The 25176-nt window shown below is 38.0% G+C and overlaps 1 protein-coding gene across 2 annotated transcripts in view; it reads right to left on the reverse strand.

Annotated features, from left to right (window-relative positions):
- The window catches only part of BRINP3 (BMP/retinoic acid inducible neural specific 3), a gene marked incomplete at both ends in the record, with an annotated part of 205626 nt that overhangs the window by 88166 nt on the left and 92284 nt on the right, over positions 1 to 25176 (reverse strand). The window contains one exon of one of the 2 annotated variants that reach the window (XM_082314485.1): positions 13102 to 13292. The exons of the other annotated variant lie outside the window; for it this stretch is intronic. Within the exon in view, the coding sequence (XP_082170611.1) occupies positions 13102 to 13292 (191 nt within the window). The remainder of the gene's footprint in view (positions 1 to 13101; positions 13293 to 25176) is intronic. 2 annotated transcript variants of the gene reach the window in all.

The following is a 25176-nucleotide window of genomic DNA, read 5'->3' on the forward strand; positions in this document are numbered from 1 at the left end:
CTAAGCACATGGACAACAGACACTATTCTAGGTATTTATTCTTTTTTTTTTTTTTTTTTTTGATGCCTCATAAGAATAACAACTATACAATAGGACACACGTATAAAATGCAATGACACTGGGGATGTCTGCTATACTAACTCCTATTTACCAACAATATAGAGATATTCTGTAGACATTCAATTTAAATCGTGTATAAAATATGTTTATTTCCAAGGTTGCTTAATACTTCATTTTTTACTATTGTTAGCATAAAAGAAAATGAAGCCAGTGTAATACTTAAGACTTTTTTTTGTTTCCTTCTTTTAAAACATGTATCATGTCTGAGTTCAGAAAAAAGATACCTTGTTACAACTTGTTGCAAGCAATCTTGTTACAAGCAATCCTGTGCTTTCTAATCAATTCAGCAATGCTAAGATGCCTGAAACTTGATATAACAGATGTCTTAAACTATATTTATATAACTTAATAGCATAAAAATATATAACAATAATGCTAATCAGTTTCTTTAAAAAAAGGGAAACATGAATAACACTTTCCTAACTTTCAAAGTAGAGATACTTTTCCGAAAGCAAAGAGAAGCTCTGGAACCTTGTATTGTAGTTTTCTCACTTCCTTTCTTTTTAAAGAGACATGGAGAAATACTTTTTAATTTAGAAATTTTAATTCTTGTAGGATTATTAAAAAAACAAACAAACAAACAAATCTCATTTGTTTGACTGAGTGAGTTCTTAAGAACCATTCCAGATCAGACCTACCGATACTGTTAAATTTATAAAGAATTTTCCACATTTATTGTTTATTTCATGGATATGTTTTTCCTGCATTTCAGGCTAAGCAAGAATTCATTCATTCAGTAATGTGTTTAAGCTGTGGCAGTGTGCTCTCCCTGCTCCCCTGCCCCCCCGCCCCCGACCTGATGTTTTCCATAATCCTGCTCAAGCGATAATCACCTGTAGTAGTCATGATCCAGCTCAAAGTGGGTTTGGGGGAGACAGATAACAACACAATAGCCAATGGCTAATTTATGGCAATGTGTCTACCTAACCACAGTGCTGGTCAATGTCTGACTCAAGCCAAATTTGGAAGAAACTAACATATGCAGTCAGTATGTAAATATGACTATGAGTTAATCATCTTACCCCCATAAATAGCGAGCAGCCCAAGAGCCCTTTGAACCCTCCTGCATGGCAGCGGGCTGCACGCCAGGATCTCCCCTTGAGTAGGGACGCTTCTCAAGGTTACTCCTCGAGGCTGAGAGATTCCTTGCCACAACAGATCCTCAGTAAGTGACTAATTGCATGCTAAACTTTGAAATCTTAGCTAAGTGATATAAAGGATTGATTGCGCATACATAATCCTTTAGACATAAACTGTTGACCAAGTCTGGGACTAGGATTGGATCCAGCCACACCTAGACTCTTCTCTGAGAAGGAGTTTAGAAAGCAAGGGGGTCCTCTCTGAATGTCATGACTCAACAGGAGGGTCTCCCTGATGGTCTTGTCTGATCCTGTCCCCTATGTAGTAAATAATCAAGTGTACTTTGCCATCAAATATTGTTAAACCACTGTCACATTTACTATATACAATAAATAAATACACAATAAACTTATTGCTCTTATGAGTGCAGTCTCACTCCATCCGCGACACAGGAAACACTCTTTACTTCAGAAAATGAACTAGCAAAATAATTTACTGACTCAGTATTTTCTTCTGTGCAACTCCCATCCAAAGTAACTACAAAAACCATTTTCTCACTTTCTGAGCCTGTGTTTGATAACTTGCATTCTTCAACGTTAACCTCAAGACTCAATTAATAATACCATTATACCTGTATTTTAGGTGCTGAACAACTCCACTGAATGCCATTTCCTTGTTCCTGGAAAGGAAGCTACCATGATACGGTCTGACTTGTCACTTGTGCTAGTTTCATTGCTCACCCATCTGCTACAGTGGCATTTTGCCCATTCAGAGGATGGGATGCCAGCTTTGGATGGCTTTACGTGCCAAAAAATATAGCTGTAGGGGGATAATATGTAGGATGAAAACATGACATCATCTTTAAAGGGAGATAATCCTGGTTGTGAGCAATGCTAAATAAAGAATGCATGCCTCAGTGCAGGAGACCATATCTGTTGACAAATTTGACACACAGCTACCTCAGCTTGCAAAATTCATTTGTGTTTGGAGAAAGAGGAGTGTGTTCATGTTAATCAATGTACCTTACGGTGTTTTCCAATCTCTCACAAATTCAGAGGACAGTGAGGCCCTTCAGATCTTACACAGGCAAAACTGCCATTATCCAGGAGCCTCTTATCTAATTAGACCTGCCAGGCTTGTCCAGTATGTTCATTTTGTCCTGGAACGGGCAGCTGCTGCCCAGGACAGCTGGCTATTCCAGCTGGAGCCTACTTCAGTTTTCACCACTATATTTCTACTTCTCCTTCTACAGTCTCATAATGGGTCTTTTTTGTGCATGCAGTCATCAAAGCAGGGATTAATTGCCTGAAATCCAAAGAACCAGGAATTAAAGCAGCCTCCATAAATAACAGGAGTTCCCCATCCAGTTACCTAATTTTTGTGAAGTAATAAGTAGACACAGCTTCACGTTTTATTTAACTGCTGCCAAAACCTCCTGCAAAGCAGACTAGGATTGCTTGGCAGGGCAGGCGTGAGGACATTGCACTAGCGCAGACTTGTGCACCGCATTTTGCTGTGCTACCCTGATTGCAAGGTGGTGCCAGTCCTGTGGCCAGGTGGGCCATGCTGCATCAAAGCCAACTGCCACGAGTAGAGAACTGGGAAAGCACAGCAAAGTCTAATGACTTGTACTTGAGAGAAATTTGCCATCAAAATCTGGTATAGGTTCCAGCATTGTTGGCATTCAGCTATACCTATGCAATAAAACCTGCCTTTTCAAACCTTGCCTTGTGACTCTAGCTAGTATGAAAGATGTTTCTGAAATGAAAAGCAATGGAGTGGGCTGAGATTTAAGCCAGGGGCCATGGGCTTTGTGCAGCTGTTTGTGGAGCTATAAAGACAGTTGTATCAGAGCAGACAACACCAGAACTCACAGGGCTAAATACTGTATCAGTTATCAGTTCAAGCTGCACAAATAAGGTCCAAAATTTCACTAGGAGATTTCTTTCCATTTTTTTCCCTTTTCCAGAGGTCTTAACTAGTATATTTAAAGTGACTTTTGCAAGCTCGACCAGCTTTCCACTGAAAATATCTTATAATGAGTTGTAAGGTAAAAGACAAGAAGCCCTTAATGTTGCAGGAAATCTCTGGAAAGTAAAAATTTTTTTGAGGTTCTTTGTGTTTCTTTACTCAGTATACTATCCCACCTTGCTCTGTTGTAAACTTTTTTGATTGATCTGTATTATTTGTTAGCAGAGATGGTGGAACTGCTTCGATGTCAACAGAATTCTGGTAAGTTTTGTTATTAAAACAGGGTTTGTTTATTTTTCTCCCATTAAAAATGTTTGTTCTGCGGAGAGCAGAACTGCAATAAAAACTCCCATTTCAAATAAATAGCTTGAAAAAGGACAGTATTGTGTGTTGTGTTGTTTTGTTTTGATTAGAAAATGTCAGGAAAATAACCTTTGAATGCCCTCACTATTATCACATCATTCTATTATCCAAGTTCTTCTTGATCCCATGCTTGCCATGGCAGTTGCTGGTGGCTGTGTTTTGGCAGGCAGGATTCCCTACTATCCCCAGCCCTGCAGCCTTCGTCCCTGCTCCCTGACAGATATGTTTTGGTTTTCATGCTCTGTAACAGGGTTGAAATGATTTTGAATGTTTGTTTTGGCTCAGATCACATCAGATTACATCTCCTAAAGTTGAGTGAAGGCACACAGCTGGAGTGTTGGGTCCTTTGGTGTAAATGTGAAGGAAGCTCTTTCTCCTCAAAAATATCTGCATTGTGTTTGTATGGCATCTCATACAAGCAGGTCCTAGTTCATTACTGGTATTCTCAGGCACTATGCTAATACCAGGTGCAATCAATCAGCTAGGCTTCAAAAATATTTGTTGTTCAAAAGACATCGTACAGAGTCTGAAAGTTTTTCATCTGCCAAAGCTGATTTAGCACTTGTTAGAGAAAGCGGATTAAAAAACAGAGGACTCCCCCATACATTGGAACTCAGGGATCCATGTTACTGCAGAGTTGTAACAGGGCTCCCTTTCGCACCCAGAACTCGGGGGTTTGTAAAGTAACATCACTGAATCATATTTAAGTTACAGAAGACAATTTGAGTTAATTTAGAGAAAGTTAATTTAGAGAAAATGAAATCCATGCCAGAAGAGACTCTTCTGTCACATTTGAAACATGAATGAATCTTGGTTTTTACTGATTACAGTCTACCGCCATGAAATAGGCTAAGAAGACATCCAAGCATTAGCTAAAAAACAAATGTGATTTAGAAAACCATTCAAGGTTATGAATTTTAAGAACTGAAAAGGATTAATGACAGTGAATACTAAGAAAACAGTTATTCAGCATCAGATCCACACAGCTCTGCTTTCCACAAGCTCTGAAAGCAGTATTCTCTCTACTTGACCAAATTCAAGAGTCAGTTAACTTCACTTTCCTAGGTTTAAAAGAAATAGCATAAAACCATTTGGTAATGCTCACAAAATAACACCACATAATCCAAAGATTGGTTCAAGAAATTAGCAGAGTCACAACACTGATGCTTTAATACCATGTAGTTGCTGTCACTGACAGATATTCATCAGGGAACAGAAGAGTGACACTCACACTATAGACTGACCTTGAAACAATATATACTAATGTCTCCACGAGCCCTGGAATTTGCAAGCTTATAACTTAGCCTATATATTTAATTCTTTCTAGGTTTAGATGAACATATTTTCCAGGATTTGTATTTAGAAGATAACCCCTGAGTTGAGAAAAATATTCTACATGCTGTTTTTCAAAAAATAAAAGTATGACATGAAAGAGGTATTGTCCCGATCCAATGTCGGGAGAGGTTTCGATACGATCCCAAGGACGAGATTAAGACGCAAACGAGGTCAAATGCCGTACAACCTTTTACTTTTATTGGAGGGGAGAAGAGAACGGAGGGAGGAGGGAGGGCAAGGGAGGAGAGGAAAAGAATAGGGGAGAGAGAGAGAGAGAGAAGGAGAAGGAGGAGGAGGAGTTTGTCACCACCACTTCGAGTCCGGTGATCTTCCGCAGGGTCTTCAGTGGCCTCAGGTTCCGGCGGGGATCGAAGCGGGGGGGGGGGGGGGGGGGTGAGCCTTGAGGGTGCAGGAACAGAAGGAGGAGTCTCGCGCGCGCCGCTGCCGCCCCCGCCGAGGGGCACGTGCGCTCCTTATATAGGGGCTCCCACGCATGCGCGGATCACAAATGTGTACGTGCAGTTCGCCACGGCCATGCTGCCCCCGCCTCTGCTCTTTTCGCGCCTTTTTGTCCCCGCCTCAGCTCTTTTCGCGCCTTTAGTCCCTGCGCAGGCGCACGAGGTTGTTTTTTCTCAAAGCTGTGGAGAAGATGGTCTTCTCGAAGCGCTACGCTGGATGGCGCTACAGCGGCAATGTCGAGACAAAACCACATTTGGTACCGGTTCTCTACAGGTATATATCCTATATACCGAATGCATTCATGGCCATTTAGATATAAGACTCTTAAAAAACAGTTTATAGATGTCATTCAGAAATTAGAAGTTGATTTTGTGTTCATCTTAAGAATATCTTCAGGAACTATTTAAATAAAAAAATGCAAATCACTCTCATTGACATGGTAGAACTGGAATAATGCTGTAATAACTGTAGCTAAATATAGCCATCTATTGAAGGAGTAAATATATTTGGTTATACATAATAATACATATTAATATGATTTAAAAATTTAGTGCTATTTTCTGCTTCAATTATTGAGAGATTGTTTTCCAGTACCCACAACTTTGTAATGATGAAAGGATTGTCTGTTTCATATTTTCAACTGTAAACTCGGTAGTGGTAGGAAAAAGGAGTGATCCAATCACTTCACGTCAGAAAGTGAGGAAACAGTAACAAAAAGATAACACTCAAAGGCAGATATACCTGAGCATCATCCACAGTTACCTATTTAGAGCTCTGTCTTCATACACATATATAGAATCATAGAGTCATAGAATTGTTTAGGTTGGAAAGGACCTTCAATATCAAGTCCAGTTGTTCACCTACCATGGCCAAGTCCACCACTAAACAATGTCCCTAAGCACCACGTCTACACATCTTTTAAATACCTCCAGGGATGGGGACTCAACCACCTCCCTGGGCAGCCTGTTCCAATGCCTGACTACCCTTTCGGTGAAGAAGAAGACCCCCACCTCGCTACAACCTCCTTTCAGGTAGTTGTAGAGAGCAATAAGGTCTCCCCTCAGCCTCCTCTTCTCCAGACTAAATAACCCCAGCTCCCTCAGCCGATCCTCATAAGACTTGTGCTCTAGACCCTTCACCAACTTCATTGGCCTTCTTTGGACACACGTCAGCATCGCAATGTCCTTCTTGTAGTGAGGGGCCCGAAAGTGAACACAGTACTTGAGGTGCAGCCTCACCAGTGCCAAGTACAAGGGGACAATCACCCTCCCTAGTCCTGCTGGCCACACTATTCTTGATACAAGCCAGGATGCCATTGGCCCTCTTGGCCACCTGAGCACACTGCTGGCTCATGTTCAGGTGGCTGTCAACCAACACCCCCAGGTCCTTTTCCGCCAGGCAGCTCTCCAGCCACTCCACCCCCAGCCTGTAACGTTGCATGGGGTTGTTGTGACCCAAGTGCAGGATCCAGTGATTAGCCTTGTTGAATCTCATACAATTGGCCTCAGCCCATCGATCCAGCCCATCCAAATCCCTCTTTAGAGCCTTCCTACCCTCCAGCAGATCAACACTCCTGGAAAACTTTCTGTCATCTGCAAACTTACTGAGGGTGCACTTGATCCCCTCATTCCTTTCATCCAGCTCAGGGGGCTAGCTATCCTGAGAACAACTGGTCTGACTATTAAAGACTGAGGTAAAGAAGGCATTAAGTACCTCAGCCTTTTCCTTATCCTCTGTCACTATGTTTCCCCCCGGCATCCAATAAAGGATGGAGATTCTCCTTAGCCCTCCTTTTGTTGCTAATGTATTTGTAGAAACATTTGGTGTTGTCTTTTACAGCAGTAGCCGGTTTAAGTTCCATCTGGGCTTTGGCCCTTCTGGTCCTCTCCCTGCATAACCTCATGACATCCTTGTAGTCCTCCTGAGTTGCCTGCCCCTTCCCCCAAAGGTCATAAACTCTCCTTATATTCCTGAGTTCCAGCCAAAGCTCTCTGTTCAGACAGGCTGGTCTCCTGCCCCACCGGATCGTCTTTTGGTACATGGGGACGGCCTGCTCCTGCGCCTGTAAGATTTCCTTCTTGAAGAATGTGGAGCCTTCCTGGACTCCTTTGCCCTTCAGGACTACCTCCCAAGGGACTCTGCCAACCAGGCTCCTGAAGAGGTCAAAGTCTGCCCTCTGGAAGTCCAAGGTAGCAGTTTTGCTGACTCCGCTCCTTACTTCTCCAAGAACTGAAAACTCTGTCATTTCATGATCACTATGCCCAAGACGGCCTCCAACTGTCACATCACCCACTAGGTCTTCTCTGTTCACAAACAAGTCCAGCGGGGTGCCTTCCCTAGTTGGCTCCCTCGTCAGCTGTATCAGGAAGTTATCTTCCACACACTCCAGGAACCTCTGAGACTCTTTCCTCTCTGCTGTATTGTATTTCCAGCAGGCATCTGGTAGGTTGAAGTCCCCCATGAGAACAAGGGCTAGTGATTGTGAGACTTCTCCCAGCTGCTTATGGAATACTTCATCCGCCTCTTCATCCTGGTTAAGTGGTTTATAACAGACTCCCACCAGGATATCTGCCTTGTTGGCCTTTCCCCTGATTCTTACCCATAAACACTCAACCCTATCATCACCATTGTTAAGTTCTAGACAATCAAAACCGTCCCTAATGTACAAGGCTACCCCACTGCCTCTCCTTCCTTGCCTATCCCTTCTGAAGAGTTTATAGCCATCCATTGCAGCACTCCAGTTGTGTGGGTCATCGCACCATGTTTCCGTGACGGCAACTATATCATAGTTTTCCTGCTGCACAACGGCTTCCTGCTCCTCCTATTTGTTGCCCATGCTGCATGCATCGGTGTAGATGCACTTCAGCTGGGCTATTGATCCCACCATCTTTTAGGGGGGAAAAACTGTATGTATCTTACAAAGGCATAAAGGTCTTTGGCCTATGAACTCCTCAAAAGTTTCTGATTAAACAGAATACCTCAGTTACAATAGCTGTAATGCTTTACAGTAAAAAGTGAAGGAAAAAAAAAGAAATTGTTATGTCTTTGTTATAAAAAATAGTTTCTCACTAGTGGAGAATCTATTCATGTATGGATCGCAGAATGTACCATTAGGGTTTTATCAGGTCATTTTCCCAAACTTAAGCAGATGCTGGTGGAAGTGCACAGGTTCAAAAAGTATATAAATTAATACTAGGCTAGATGTGGTTCTGTGGTTCAAGTGAATAACAATGCATATTAATTCCATACATACCATCTTTTTTTAGGATTTGAAATTTGTTTTCATTGAGTAGATGGAGAGAGAAAAGAAAGGTAATATATTTTTTGTATTTTTTAATTCCCCTTAGCATCCATAATATAAAATGCTGAAAAATTGACATACCTGGGGGGTGGGGTGCTAAAGTCTAATGCTAAATTTTCAAGTTTCTTTCCCACATCAGTCATTTAGGACTGGACTCTCCCTACCTTATTTGCCAATAGTTTGTATCTTACCTTGAAAGAACTGTTATAGAAAACAAAGGTCATATCAGCAGTTAGTGTAAATGATCATAAATCCTTCAGAATTCATGGAGCTTCACTGGTTTACAACACCTGACAATTTCTTCCATCTCTGTACACAGAGTAATATACTGCTCAAGAGGAATATCAATCAGGTGCAGAAAATCTAACTCTCTTTATTCAGTGTGTAGAATAGTAAAGGTGTAACTATCAAACAAACTTTCAGAACTGTAATTAATGGAGAGGAGAATGACAAGAGGTTGGGGTTAAGCTGATCTGCTGATGCCCATTAAGATTGTCTGTTGTAAAGAAAAAATTAACTTTTTTTTCTTTTGATCCTCCAAGCCTTCAACATATCAAAGGATATTTCCTGACCCAGAGAGGTGAATTTATTGATGGTCTCATAATAAACTCTTTGAGCAATTATGACAGACAATAACAGCAAAAATAAATCAATCATCTCAAACATTTGAGATCAACGTTTAGCCAATTGCCTAAAAAGGTTTTCGTTTCCTAAGAATCCTTGGCAACCTCCTGCAAATTTGTTTATTCAGAACAGTTACTATGTTTCCAGATGCACAGGGGACTCATTTGTAAAGTCCACTGTCTTTATCTTGCAAAACACCTGAATCAGACTCACGTCACCCAAATGCCTGGAACAAGGGCCTATGTTTTCATTGTATTATGTTAGTTGTCTGTAATTTCCTCATCACCAAGTTTATTGGTTTGCTGAGCAGCCTTTACATCTACTTGTAAGAAGAGTATTAAAATGAATGCCTTTTAAAGTGGGACCCACTGATATTTTCATCCTCCTACACTTATTCCACAGTAGGTGCCCTAGGCTTCATAATAACTTCCAGTTCTGAAGCTCACTTCTGCACACTATTTTTTGTAAACTATTAAAGTGCACAGCACATAATGCTCATGTATATTCAGGAAGCTGGACCTTCTTTGCATCATGCTGTATGCAAGTAAAAGAGAAAAGTGTAAATGCAGAACAAAAGGAGAAAAAGTAATACGTGTATTGTCTCTCATTCGAAGGAGAATCTTTGCTTTTTGGAACTGCTAGTTGAAAGCTGATAAAGAACTTAGAAATACATTTCATGGAATCAGAAAGTAATTCAGGCTGGAAGAAACTTGTGGTGGTGATCCCCTGCTCAAAGCGACTCTAATTAAATGAGATGCTCAGGGACTTGTCCCGTAGAGTTTTCTCTCACCTTCAAGGATTGAGTTCCCTTGTATGAGTCCTGTCTTGCCTTTCCCCTAAAGCTGTTCTGGTCAGTGTTGGCTGGGCTGTGTAAATTTGTAATTTTGCTAATGCAAACAGGATATGTGCTGTCCTAGAGGAGTGGAGGAAACCTCCTCACTTCCTAGTGATGGCCCAGCCCAACACAGCATCCCCATTTGTGCACAAAATTTAGCAAAAAATGAGCAGCCACAGTTCTCCTTTCTCTGCAGATTTGACACTGCAGACAGTCAATGCAGAAGCAGAAGTTACACCTGTGCACAGGCACATGATCTTGCCTATGGGCCAAGCATAGGACAAGCATAACGTCCTTCTATCACGCAGCTTGAAGCTGGTCATTATGGACATTTGGCTTATGTCACAAGAAGATAAAATTTCCATAAGAAATAGAAGCAGTAAGAAATGTAATTTTCCACATTATCTTGTGGCAGCAAGAAAAATAGAACTTCCCTAAATTCTCATTTCAGAATGCCCTTGAGAAGTATATTTCTGTGTTTGTGAATAAAGACTTGGGAACGTATCACAAACAACCATGTGCAAGAGCTCCCTTTATGGTCAAAAAGGGATATTCATGAAAGCCAAATGGTCACAGAGGCACACAAATCTTACCACAGGATCGGTCATTTGCCAAGCTTTCTTTTATGTCCATGAGTACAGATGATTGGGTATACATTAAATAAGAGTACTATGCACACTCAGTTTGGTCATCTGCTTTTAAGGAGCTACATAAGTCACAAAGCTTTCAGGATAAAACAGTTTGTAATTACAGGAAAAATACAAATACATTATTGAAAGAAAAAAATCTAATTACATGTTAATAAAGTATGGACAAGCATCTCTGGGAATCCCCATTCAATCTAGCCCCCAAATGAGAACTAACACATACAGGAAAGTACAGGGTTATTAGCTACCTCACGAAAGCATTCTTAGAAATTACTAATCTCCTGTAATTATTTTAATTGAACTAATTTTTTTAAGTATTCAGCACCCATCCAAGGATAAGGGAAGGCAGCAGGTGTACGTGAAATCATGCCTAAAAATTGAGGATAGGGACCTAAATCAAAACCCATCAAAGTTAATACAAAAACTCCCTTTGTCTTCATTAGGTGCTGACAGACCCCAGAAGTCAACACTGTCTCCCTATGAGTGGAAAATTTTTGCAAGTATGTGGCAGCTACTGCATTTTAAGGCCTTTGTGAGGTGGTCTGAAGAGGGATGAGAAAAGTGTACCCTACCCCGGTTTCCCTGGAGTAAATCCTGAGGCTTTTGGGAGAATATTGAATGTTTAAGCTACAATTTTCAAATATCTTCAGAAGAACTACCCTTAAGTTTTAGTTTTTACTTAGGGCCATACTTTCTAAAAGGTGTCAAGTCTGTAGCTCTTTTGTGATCAGTGTGATACTGGTGCTTTGTAATTGTAAGAGCAGTTATGCTTGTGTTTCTTAGACTGTTTTCCCTGAGTTGTTAGGTCCAATTTCAACTTGAAAATTAGTTTTATCAAATGGCTGTTAGCACTGAAAGTTATGTTAGTTAAGAATTAGCAAATAACTAATAATCCTAAAAAATAATTTTTACCATTGGATAACCCTTGCATTAAGATACATGCTGCAGCCAAATCTTTAATTATTATACTTTATATTTTAAGAAACATTTTCTTTCTCTTCTGCAATTAAGTTTACTGTTCAGATGTGATATGTGCTGTTAACACAAGAAAATATACAGTCATTCATATAAAAGTGTATTTTTTGCATGGAAGAAATATACTGAGTAATTAAAAGAATTTCTGGGAATTTTATTACAAATTTCTGGTCAACACATAATTTGTTCTTAAAATTCTAATGGTGATGGCTTTTGCTCTAGAAGCACTAGTTCTCAAAATAACAATTGGAACTAATTCTTTATTATTTTAAATAACCACAGTAAGACAGAAATTTACCTTGTTTCTAGAATGGTCTTTTACAAAATGGAGCTACTGTGAGCCATTTCAGTTGTTATAGATCTCAGATATCAGCCAAAAGAGAATAGGAAGGCTGTCATTTTGTTAATATATGGTTAGAATTCAGTTATGAAATGTATTAAAAAGAGAACCATTCCTCAGGTGAATAAAGGATTTTGACAAGACTGTCCTGCTGGAGGAATACTCAATCACCAGAATTATCTTTAATATAATCACCCACCAAGGGATAAAACTGCATTTCTAAAATGTCAGTTCATTTTGTAATGCCTAGATGGGTAATCACAGACACTAATTATCTTTCATTTGGAACAATTTATGCTCTCACTTGAGCATTAGGCCTCTTCACTGGATTTCTTCAATCCATTTGGCGACTGGATCCCAATTATACATCAGGCTACCCTTTCCAAATTAGTCTGTGGGGATTTAGAGATGCAGATTCTATTAAGTTAATAGGAATCACATGGCAAAACCTTATCATCCCATTATGAAACCTTTAGTCCCACTGGTTAAGTGCAAACTAGTCCTAAAAAGGGTAGAGTGATAATATAGGGACTTTCCAGCAGTCAAAGTAGTTTAGAAGTCTCCTCGCTGAAAAGATTTGTTGGAAATAATTGTTACTTTTTTTTTTTTTCTTGCTTCATCTCTTCAGTACTGTAAATGACTTAAATAATCTGTTATTATGTAAACTGTTATAAGGGCCTCTTACAGAAAAAATGTCACTCTCCTTAATAATGTCTTAGTGCAGAGAGACATCCCCAAAAGACCAGGAGCATGCACACCAGGAACTCAGGAAAAGGACCTCAGTCTTAGCAATGGGATTTCAGGTCGTTTTGTCCCTAAAATTGTTTACACAGAATGAATAAAGCAAAGTTTAACATCAGCAGAAGAAGCAGCCATGGGGCTTGTAGGCAAAACCTGATCCCATGCTTTAAAGTCCAACACAGGGAGAGCTGCTCAGCCCAGCTGCTCTGAGAAGGGAACACCACAGTTTTACAGAGAAATCAGTTGTGACCAACACTTTTAGTTCATTCACATCAAATTCATGCACAATATTTCCAAGCGTTAACCTTACCTCCCAAGGTAGCTGATAGTAGGAAATGTGTCCCATATTTCTTTATAAGGTTTTCTGTGATCTGTTGAAGGGTCGGGCGGCGTCCGAGTAGCCTTATGTTACGGAAGAATTCAGGGGCAAGTGGCAGTGGGGAGCCAAGGAAATTTCTTCTTTCAACAGCAAGATTGCTTACTTTCCAGCGGCCAAACTCTCTGCAAAACAAAGCAATTCTCATTCAGAAATATGTCATTCAGACAAATGTTCTTCATTTGCAAACTACTCTATTGACTAGCTGGAGCAACTAGCTGGGTATTACAATAGGCCTTGACAGTGATACTCTGTCATGTGTTATAGGCATAGGACAAGAAACGAGTGTTATTTATTAGAAGTGGAGACAGTACTTCATAATAAAATCATTGTTTGGGAAAAAATAAATAAAGAATAAACCACTTACAATGCTGCTGTTCCTATTATGTTTAGCCCCTGATGTACAGCCCTAGAACAACCAGATTTGCTAGAAACTGAAACTAAATTAATAATTTCCCAAAATTTGGACCACATGCAACAAGTGTTTTCATTAGCACAAGGCAAATTTTAAAAACATTTCAAGAAAGAGGCCGTGTTCTTTGCTTTTTGGTGATAAGTCAGGTACATAGCTGGCTAATTTGAACAAATTAGAGAAACACTATCACACCATAGTTGACTTTACTATGATATTTCCAGTTTTCTGTACTTTTGGCCTCCGTTTTGAGGAAATATGCAGATAGTAGGTCCAATTCCTAAAAAAAGATGACTTTTCATTTGTAGGAGGGATATAAATTAATTCAAAGACTTGTCCCCCTCCCCTCTCCAAAATAAATCAATGATAGCAGGGAAAACAAACAAGTCAATTACACAGCCATAAACACATCTTTTATTCATTTACTTACCAGGTAAGATACCAGATAGAGTTATTAGTGGAAGGACTCATTGTCCTCAAAATCTAGCCAAGATACACAGCATTTGCAGTAATTTTGCTTTTGCAAGGTACACCAATAGCTGTTTTCGTTACAGAGTCGAGTACTATGAGAACTAAGTCCAAGGCAACCTGTAGACTGTGATTTAGCTACCACTTTGTCGAGTCATTCGTATAGCTATGTCAATTAACATTTCCCTTAGATAAGATTATAGAAAAGTAAATAGTTTAGAGAGCTTGAAAGATCGTACTGAAGGTCCCAGCTAAATATAGTACAACATTCATTTACAAAATTAACACAGAAGGCAAAAATCAAGGAAGCAGCAAGCAAATAACATTTGAGGGATATCTGAAACAAAGCAGTTGCCTGCAGCTGAATGACTAGGATAAACTATGCAATACATAATCAACACTAATATTTTTTTGTACTTTTAAGTACACAACTATTAGTAGAACCCAGATAAATACATTCTTGCATAGCCCTTCTACTTTCCAGCATCCTCCTATTTCTCTTGCATATACAAATGGTCTTACCCCGAGTCTAGCTTAGATTTACACGCATAATAGGTGACAATTTGGTGCAGCTCTTATGAACCGCCTTTCCTCTCAGACACATTCTTGCAGATGTCATTTTTTATCAAAAACAAATCAGAAGAATTATAATAGAAAGAGCTTTATGTAACTTACCTGAAATTTAATGCAATTTACCATTCAAGAGCATGCGACTAAACAGATCCCCACAGTTTTTTAAAGACTCTGCAAATCACCAGTGTGCCTAAATTAGTATTTGGAAATCACTGTTTGACAGGTGTGGACAACTTAGTTGTCAGTTTTAAAAGTTTTCTCTCACAAATTTACTTTCCTTTTAAGAAGTTATCAAACCAATAACTTCTTTTTTCAGCCTTTATGGAACTACTGCATATTTCTAGAAAGAGATGAGAAAAATTACACACAAACATTTTTTGTCTCTAAAATGAAAAAATATTCATTAAGCATATTGACCACATTAATGTAGGCACTAAAACCAGTGAATTACCCTGCTTTGTAAATGTACTTTTCAAGTGAAAGAAAAAAGAAATAAGAAAAACAGTTTCTTATTTAAATTCTGTGCTTTCTGGGCACAATTGAGTGGGTTTTTTCATTTGAATAAATCAGAAAATATAGGTCAATTGTAGTTACTGAACAGACCATCAGGACAGAATTGCTCTGACAGCAAGAAAAGCATACGAGCTTTATAATGTAAAATTCATTTTATAATTTGATGAAATCTTTTCTTCTAAACTTGCTATCTGACTAATTGTCCATATCAACGCTGAGGTTCAAACACAAGAATAACAGAAATATTATGTTTCTTATAAAAGCTAGTTTGCCGCTACCTTTCATTCAATTTTCATTGTCAGAGTTTTTAAGGACAGAGATCACCATAATCCCCTCATCTGCTTCCTTTTTAATGCAAAGGAATATCGCCAAATGGCTCTTGCTGCCTATATCAGCAGTTTGTGACTGAAGAAGAAAATGTCTCCCAGAAAAAACATCTGATCCTGACTTAAAAGGTGATGCTGAAGATTTCTCAGCATTTCTCAACAATCTGTTGTAGCATTTAACTATGGAGAGTGCATTTTATTTTCAGTTTGAATATTGTCAAATTCAGTTTCCAATTTTTAGAGCTTTTAATTCATGTCAGGCAGATTAAAAGTTTTTTCTAAGTATTAGGTACATTCTATGTAACTAATTACAGCTCTTTTCAGAACCTCTTCTTAACCTTGGGCAAAGTTGATTGTCTTCTTTTGTGTTTCTTTGTGAACTGTGGTTTTAGACTATATGTCTCACAGCTCTTCCCCAAAAGTGGCAAATGATTTCTTGGAAGAGTAAAACTAGAAACAATGGCCTCATCCACATCAAATTCAGGAAGTATTTCCAAGTTGAGATCCTCCTGTTCTACTACAAATCCTTTATTTACTAAATCCAGGGACGGAGTTATTCTAGCACTATGAGAAATTTGTTTGGCTTAATTAATCAAACTTGAGTTCATTCCACAGTTTTTGTTATGGAAAGATTTTTTTGCTGTACCTTATGCTATTTTAGAGAGAAGTAGGCTAATGTTTTCGTAACATCGACATTTGATTCAGAGCATATTGATGGAAACGATTATTAGTGCAGCAAGTAATCATCCTTTGAAATTCACTGCTGAGGAAACTGAGGAAGTAGAATATGGAAGCTGAATGCTTTTAAAAAAGAAGACAGTTTTATAACTCTGCCACAGGCTGAACTGAAGCTTTTAAAGAACTTACGAACCAGCTATCATATTTTCCTGAAGTCTTTCTTAAATGAAGTGTTTTGGAATATGGAGAGATGAAGACCTAAACCCTCTGGGAGAGACAAGAGAAAGATTCATCTCTGAAAATAAAAGAGGGACACGGGACACCAAAACTGAGCTGCTTGGCTGTAGATACCTAGATGTGGACAAGCAAGAAGTGACTAACAGCTTCTCCACCAGGAAACCTGAGTAAAGATTCCAGACTTCAGAAGTAAGTCTGAAGTCTCTCATAACCCCCCAAGTGGGGTTATGAGAGCAAAGTGTAGGAGCAGGGAAACCTGGGCTGGAGTTCAGGGTGGGGTGTTCGTGCTACATTATTTCTAGCATATTGAGTGAGGAGGCTTTCACAAACACTTTCTGGGTACGTGAGTCACTAGTAACTGCTATCCTGAAGTCAGCTAATTTTTCTTTCAGAAATTTCACTGTAAGTGAAATCATATCCTTACATTCCTTTTATATGACTTATGTAAATATGTATATTTATATACCTACACATATAAGTTCCCTTTCTTCTCTTGATTTCACCTTGCAAGCAGCAGTATATGCTCTCCTATTTCCTTCTCCCCTCTATTATCATATTTTGTACCAAATGGTCATTATTCTCCTTTGGAAATCATGTTCCTGTCCACAGCCAAAGGCACACTATCAGATCTGACAGAGTTAATGATCTTCTTCTTAGTAGAGAAAATACTGCCTTCCAAAGTCACTGGAGTACTATTTTTCAGAAGAATACCTCCCACAGAATAGCATAGCATCAGTGCTGGCTGCTGGTCAAGAAAACCAATTATGCACTGAATACAAACACTAGATTTATTAGAAGCTTATTCTTTCCTCCTCTTCCTCTTCTTCTACTGTGTAAGAGCCAAGACTAGCAGCTGTCATGGTGCTATCAAGAAGCTAAGACTTAAAAGCAGGTGGTAGCCCCTGTGCTGCCCATCTATTTCCAGCCTGAACAATATGTTAACCATTGGATAGAGTTCTTTAATGCTCAGGGCAAAGCCTGTTGTTGAGAGGGATGATGGCTTTGAGTTGCTGGGCTTGTATAAGAGAGAGGAAATAAGTCAGTCTGGCTCCTAGGATTAAGCCTATAATGGAACCACATTATTATCATTAGTAGTGCCAGAGGCCACGGGCAGCATTCTCTCCATCTTCCTACATATCAGAACCGTGGATTTGTATGTCCTACTAAAAATACTTTTCCTGGCTGGTTGGCTAACACACATGCAAGAGCCCTGAAACCCAGTAGTGCCAATTCTGATCAGCTGTACTGCATGCATGCCACAGCCTCTGTCTGCTGACTAGGGTCCCCTGCCATTTGTTCCACCTAGAGAAAGTTACATCAAAGAATGATCAGTCAGGGAGTCAGTGTGGGTAAAAACAAACACATTTTAAAATACAGTTTTTATTTCAACACTATTTCTTTTTTTATTTCCTACTATTTCTTATTTGTGTTGCTTTGCTATGACATTCAGAGTGATGTTTAATCTAAGAATAATATTCTGACATGAAACACCTCTTAGTAGACTGTTGTACAAGTTGTGGACATGTTTTCATCTTGAAAGAAGCTTAAATTTCAAGTGGACCTGAAAGTAATTCTAGGAAAGCAGGCCAACAAAGGCTGTCAATGTCTTTTTTGAATTTCAAGCCATAGTTGTTTTTTTTTTTTTCAAATCTGTGTATAAATTACACATTTTCTTCTACCACTGCATTCAATACATTTTAAATTATATGGTATGGGGAGAAGTAGGGAAAGCTCTACAAAAAACATCTAGTTGAAGGGAAAAAAAATGACTTTGTACTCTAAAATTGTAGTGTGTACAAGATTTGAAATGGAAATATAATCTCTGCTATTGCAGATGATTAAGTCAAAGCCTACAAAGAGATTTAGAGTGAGTCTGATGGATTCTTCTTAACCACTACAATTTCCCCTAAGGTCAACCATACATAAAATGGAGCCCAGGCAAAATTAAAAATGTTAGATCTTATTGTAAGTAACTTACGTGTTTTGTAAAACAAAATTAGTACCAGTAAGCATAAACGTTAATGAATAGTACTATGGCATGCTTTGGAAAGCAATCCTGGAAAATGAACTCCATGTAATTTTTAATACTAAAGAACTCTTCTGTGTTCCTTTCTCTTAATGTCTTCTAAATGAGCCAGCTCCACTCTCAGATGGTGAGAAAGTGACTGCTTCACATGACCTGGAATGACAGGGATTCTGAAGCCAATGTTTCCCATGTAGCTGCAAGTTAATCTGTTGGTAGAACAGCTCAATGGGAGAATATATGCTGTTTTTCTCTGCCTACATTCTTTAAAAGCCTGAGGATTTAAGCCTGAGGCCATAGCTTGAATAAGGCCAAGATGATATAAAATGAAGCTAATACCATATCAAGCTTCAGAAGAAAAAGGTCAATGAAACATTCTAATGTTCATGATTTGCATCATGCACCAATCTGTGACTGTGGCTCATGTAAGCTGCCAGCTGCATAGGCACAAACCAAAGACAAGCTCAACTGCCTGGCTCTGATAGGGATCATAACACTATCAATCACATTTCCTCTGTTCAATGCAAAAGATATGTATAGTTATAGCTGTTGGGGGAAATTGTACACAGCCTAATTCCTCTATAGGAGACAGGTTCAGAGTGGATTGTGCATACACCACTTGGCCCCAACTACACCAGGTTCCTATAGATTTTATAAAAGAGGATCCCATAGCAGCAACATCCCATTACCTTGCAGCTACCTACTAGCAGTTCTACAACAGTAACACATAAGTATGGAAAATATTTGGGAGCAGAAAAAAATGAAAAAAAAAAAAAAAAAAGACTTTTAAAGAGAAGATTCACCCAGATGGGGGCAGAACCAGAATCAAGTAATAACTAAGGCTGTGTTACTCCCAGATAGTGAGGTGAAAAAATTCTCCTTACCAGCACAGGTCTTCAGAAACTTCAATGTTTATTAGAATCAGTTAAGTGATGGGAAATCTGCCACAACCTTTACAAAATATTGGTTACAGTTGATTTTTACTAGTCAAGGTGAAGAAGAAGGAAATTAGTTATATATTGGCTGCACAGCCTTCTGAAAATATCAACCTTTGTATAAAAACATGATAATGGGGGCAAACACTGCAATATGGGCAAAGTAAACTAACAGCTTCCTTTGACAGGAAGAAGAAGCAGGGCCTGATAGTATAGAATACATTTTATCTATGTGTCTTAAAATTGTCAGTTATCCAGACATGGTGATTAAAAAGAAAAAAAATCAAGATATAATAAGCTCCTTTTAAACACATTTCCCATTGCTGAAATGGAAAGTATTTCTTCGTTAACCGTATCCTCATAATTGTCTGGCATTTTCCCAAAGTCAAATCAGAAATGTTTGCTGAAGACACATATATTTTCCATATTATTGCTTACATTTATACTGTTTTTCACCTTATAATGAATAAGCACTATCATTAAGGTTTCTTTTTATCTTAATATAGTATTCCTTTGAAACATCCTAGTAATATTTTTGCCTTTCTATGCCTTTTTCATCTTATCAGTTTCCTAGCACTTGAAATTCTACTTCCAGAACTAGAATTCATTAGTATCAGCTTCACTATCTTCGTGCATATGAAATATGTAGAAATCTATGAACAAATTTTAATAAAAATTATATACATTACATATCTAGAATATACTTGAATGTATTTCTTTTTATGACTACTTATAGTCAGATTATTTTCCCAGCTACTGTGACATAAATGATTTGAAATATCTCACCTGTCATGAACATCAGAAGGGTTTACAGCAGAAGAGGAAGAAAGGTGACTTTTCTTTTGTCCATGTCTGATAGACATTTAGCCTCTGTAACATATGTGCCAAAAAATTCCTCCTCTAACAAAATCTGAGAGTGAATTATTTCTCTATCTTGTCTTGTGGCTTTGTGTTTGCCTTTTACCTATGCTTTGTGATATACTTCCAAACACACTTGTGAACATTCATTCAGAGTCTCACTGTTGACATATTTAGCTGGACCTATATTCATGCAAAGGTATTTGCAAAAAACTAATAGCTCTTTGTGACTTAATCTTGTTTACGTTCTGCCTCAGAAGAAGCTCAATCACCCAGGCAGTATATAGTAATAGCATGAAGAAATGCACTTACTAGGAATATGTTGCAAATTACACAGAAGTAGAACAGCAAGAACAGGCGGAGTACAAACACTTCTGAACTGAAACATGTTTGTATGAACTGTCTGTCTAATAACGAGGTACTGGTGAATTAGCTTGTAAAATTGCGCCAGTTTGCACAGGCTTTTAAGACAAGGATTAAATTCCAAGCAAATAGTTCCTTAGCTCTACATATGATAATAATTAGTCACAGAGAGCAGAGAGGAAAGGGAGAATTCCTAGTAAAACCTCTACTACATTTGAAATGGAGAATGACTGGGATACTCAGAAGGTGTTTCTTACAGTCTGAGTGAGCAGAACATAGATTTTGCAGGGTTTTTTTAATATTTCTGGGCTTTGATTATTTAGATGTGCTCTGGCCAGTAGGTATTCTTTCCTGTGTTAATGACAATAATGATACGGGTTTACAGCCTGCTAGGTAAGATGGTGGCATTTTTGGAGTCACAAGTAGTTGTCCACCTAATTAATTACAAAATGTCCAGGTCACTATTCATTATCACTGGTTTATATATTTATTCTTCCCTGCAAGAAGTGCTGATTTCATGGTAGTCACATGTTCAAGAGGGGTAAGAAGACTATTCATTCTCCCCTTGACAGTATCAAGAGAGTTTTTAACACCTTGTACCTGCATTATTCAGACTAATCTAGCCCTTCTAATGTCTTGGCAAGCTCAAAACATCCTTTTTTTCCATGTTCACATCTGCCCATAGGAACAATTTCTTATCTAGGCAACAGGTTTTATAAAATGGTGCATTTGCTTAGGCTCGCAGAAGACTAATGAAATAAAATAATATCGTCTGACTTGAAGATTCTTGCATTTCTTTCAATTTATTTTCAACCATTATGAAAGCTGTTGTTGTCTAAAATTCATCGTGATGAAGAAGTATGGATTTAAATTTTGTAGATGTGGTATAAAAACTGTTTCTTACGTTTTTCACAATGCACTGTTTACCTTCACTCTGTTTCCCAGAACAGTTTTGGAGAAGCAGGTGTCTTACCTATAGCTAAAACAGTAGTTAACCTTTAAAAAGGAGAAGTCTGCCTTGGAGAAGAGTATTTTGATACAATAAGGAAAAAAGTTATGAGAAAGAGAAGCAGAAACGTATATTTACAGTCTTTTTGTCTAACATTAAGAGCCGATAAATATCATGGTCCTGTAGTTGATTGTACATGAACAAAACCTAATGACTCTGGAATTTTATAAGAAAATGAAACTCAGAAGTCTCTGGAACTCTCACTGAGGAAGAGGTTTATGGATTTGACTGTACCTGTTACTGCTTCAAAATCAACAAGAAAATCAGATTCTTCTTCCTTCTTTTCTTGTCCTGACTCAAAAAGAATAGAACCAGATTTCTTGTAGAGATAAGGAAGAAAGTTGAATCTGTGGAAGTTTTTTAGTGCATGAATCAACACAAGAAAATACAGCTTGTGAAGACTGAATCAGCATAAAGATCTGTTGGTGAAAATAAAATATAATAGAGGATTTATTGATTCAGTGTTGGTAGATAGTCCCAGAAGAATCACAGGGGAAAGAAAAACTTCTAAAATTCTTTGTCATTATGTACTACAGTTCATAGTCTCAAAGTCTTTGAAAAGTCTTTTATTACTATTTTTATAATTTCTGTTTCAGAACTACAAACTTGATCTGTTGTATTGGGCAATAGAGAGGCATACAGGCAAAACCAAACTATGATAAATAATTTAAAATTTAAAGGTAGTTCTTCTTATTCACCCTATTTCTCATTTGGAAAATTGAGGCATAATAAGGCTAAGGGTACAGAATACTGTAAGCAGGCATGACCTCCTTCTGTCCCATACTCAGAGCAGATCAAAAAGTTTTATGACCTGGCTGGTGTGGCAGGAAATGTAAGCTCTTAAATCCTTTGAAAACTCTTTGTTTTTTTGTTTCTGGGATGTTACTGATGCTCAGAATTGGCTTAGGCTCAGTGCCACAGAGATGCCAAATTCCTGTCTACTCACACCAAAGGCTGATGTTGCTCCTGCCTGCCTGAAAGTGGAAAAAGGTACCTTAAATAATTGGCTTCAAACAAAATATATATTCTCAAATATAATCTGAAACAAATACTGATCCAAAGCCTTATCTACCAAGCTATACATAATGTCTAGAATTGTTCCTTTTCCAGTAAGAATGTTGTATAAACTTAAATAATCTTCTATAATGTAGATTATTTGGCTCATTTTCTATAAAATTTATAAGCTTATCCTTCCAAATAAGAGACTTTTTGACTCTCATTTATTTCTACGTCAATTTTGTGGAGTCCATGCCAGAAGTACTATTTACAGCACTGATAGATGACAGTTACTTAACCTGCACTTGAATTTATAAAGGCAGTGGTTTCTACCAACATTCTGGGATGATCCTGGCTTTACATGAATGTAAATCTTACAGACATAGGCTTAAACGTTGTTTTGATATTGGGAAATATAACAACTATGCTAGTGCTGTTTGTAGCAATTCAAATTGTTGAAAGCTGTAGAATGTAAACCAATACTTTTGTGTGTTGTTTGTTTATTGCTTAGCTCTTGGGGGATTGTGCTGCTGATCATCTTTGCATCTAAATGCAATCTTCCTATCTAAATATTGTTTCACTGGTTGCAGAAAATGCTCAGCTCTCTACTTGCACACAAAAAATAAAGCCAGGGTTTCTGCATATAAAAATGTTTCTATTTTATTTTCTACCACAACAAAGGGTGCTTCTATTTTGGCACAACTATTTGTATTAATTCCAAAATAAATTTGGAGCCTTGGTTTATTAAAAACGGTCCTGGTGTTATTCTTTTTTCCACTGAGGTAAATTGCAAATATCCCTAAAGAAGCAGTGGAATTACAACAGTGAGTTGAATAGAGAATCAGGGCAATAAACTTGTCAATATAGTTCCATATTACAAACATAGAGCTTTCTAATGCTCTTAAATAAATAAAAGTGTTGAATGGGAGTTGAGTTACTAATTTCTGCAACAGAAACCATTAAGTATTAATTGTATTCTCTGGAAGAATAAAGCCTATGTAGCTGTTTGTTTGTTAAATTTAATTTTACTTTCAGTCTTTCTTGAATGACATGGATGTAGAGTTTATGCAAGGTGGGGAAACAAACTTGGAAACAAAACTTTCAGGACTTTAGGATTTGTATAAAACTGGGTAAGTCAGCTTGTAATACACATTATAATACATATGTTGGAGACTTTGTATGCAACTAGATCTATTCTGAAGCTCAGACTACATTAAAAAATGTTGAATAAGATACTTAATCCCTCTACAGAGACCAAATATGAGTTTTTTTTTGGTTTAAATTTTACTATTGTAACATATATGTATTGAGAATGCATTATAAAATTTCTGTGCATCTGCATCCATTTCATTATCCCTCACAGCACCTTTGTAGAATTGGTCTGAGAGAGAAAAAAAAATAAAAGTGATTGTGGAAAATTTCAAATGGGATATAAGCACCAGTGGAAGACAAAATTTTATTTATAGTGTCATATAATTATCATATACACCACAAATTTTATTTATAATACCACGAATACTGACACAGATGGGGAAGGAGTGAGACTTCATGCACCCAACAGACACTGGAACAAGAACTGCAGAAGAGGGACATATTTTACAAACCAAAAGAAGCAATGCATGGCATATCCTCACAAACATTTAGCTATGCTTAGGATTACTCTGCCTTTATACTAATATGGTTGAGCAAAATCCTGTTCTGTATCACTGGTATCTGTATCAACAGTGTCATCACTGTGCTTCAGCTAACAGCTTCATCACCAGAAATGGTGGCTTGTTAGTGTGAATGAAGTGCCATGTGAGTGCAGCTGTACTGCTGGTTCATGTCTGGTCAGCTTGCAGGGGTCAGAAACCTTCCTTTCTCTTCTCTTCCATTTTATTAATGAATAAGGAGTTATAACATATTTGGGAGGCAGTGAAAGTTATGCAGGCCAGTTGCAATAAAGAAGAAATGTAATTATTGAATTAAAATTAGCAAAAAGGTGATTATTTATCTTGTAGCTATATTTCAGTTTGAGGTTGATTAGCCAATAATTTCAGATTATTAGCCACAGTATAGCAACTGTGCTTAGGACCCAGCTGTTCTGGCTGCTATTCTGCACCAAGTTTAAGATAATGACGGCCTGCATGAAAGTTACAGTATTTTCCTAGAAATGTTGCTTAGGAAGAAACAGAATGCAACATAGTTGCACAGATCCAGAAACAGAGCCAAGATTAACTGGCTTTCCAAGCCATATGCCCAGCAGACATGATGGTATTTTTGTCCAACTTCTTTGAATAAGGAACAATGCTGGGCAATTACTGGGGATTCTGTTTTGGCCACAGTTAACTTAACCTTAGCTATTAATGTCTTGGCCAGAATGATTTCCACTCTATTGTAGAACACACCAGCTTTCCAATGCTGTCATGAAAAAATACCACTACACCTCCATAGTGTACTGTTTCTCATAAATCAAGATTACAGGTTAAATATAGTCCAGTATTTTATATATAATAAGAATATGTTACATAAAATGAAAGAGGTGTGAGGATAAATAATCTATATTGTAGTTACGAACAATGGCAGTGCGTTACTACAAATCTGTCCAAGCAAGAGCCCGTGAAGACTTACAAAATCTT

The sequence above is a fragment of the Platalea leucorodia genome (genome assembly GCF_965183815.1).
Source record: "Platalea leucorodia genome assembly, chromosome: 5".
NCBI classification, from domain to species: Eukaryota; Metazoa; Chordata; class Aves; order Pelecaniformes; family Threskiornithidae; genus Platalea; species Platalea leucorodia.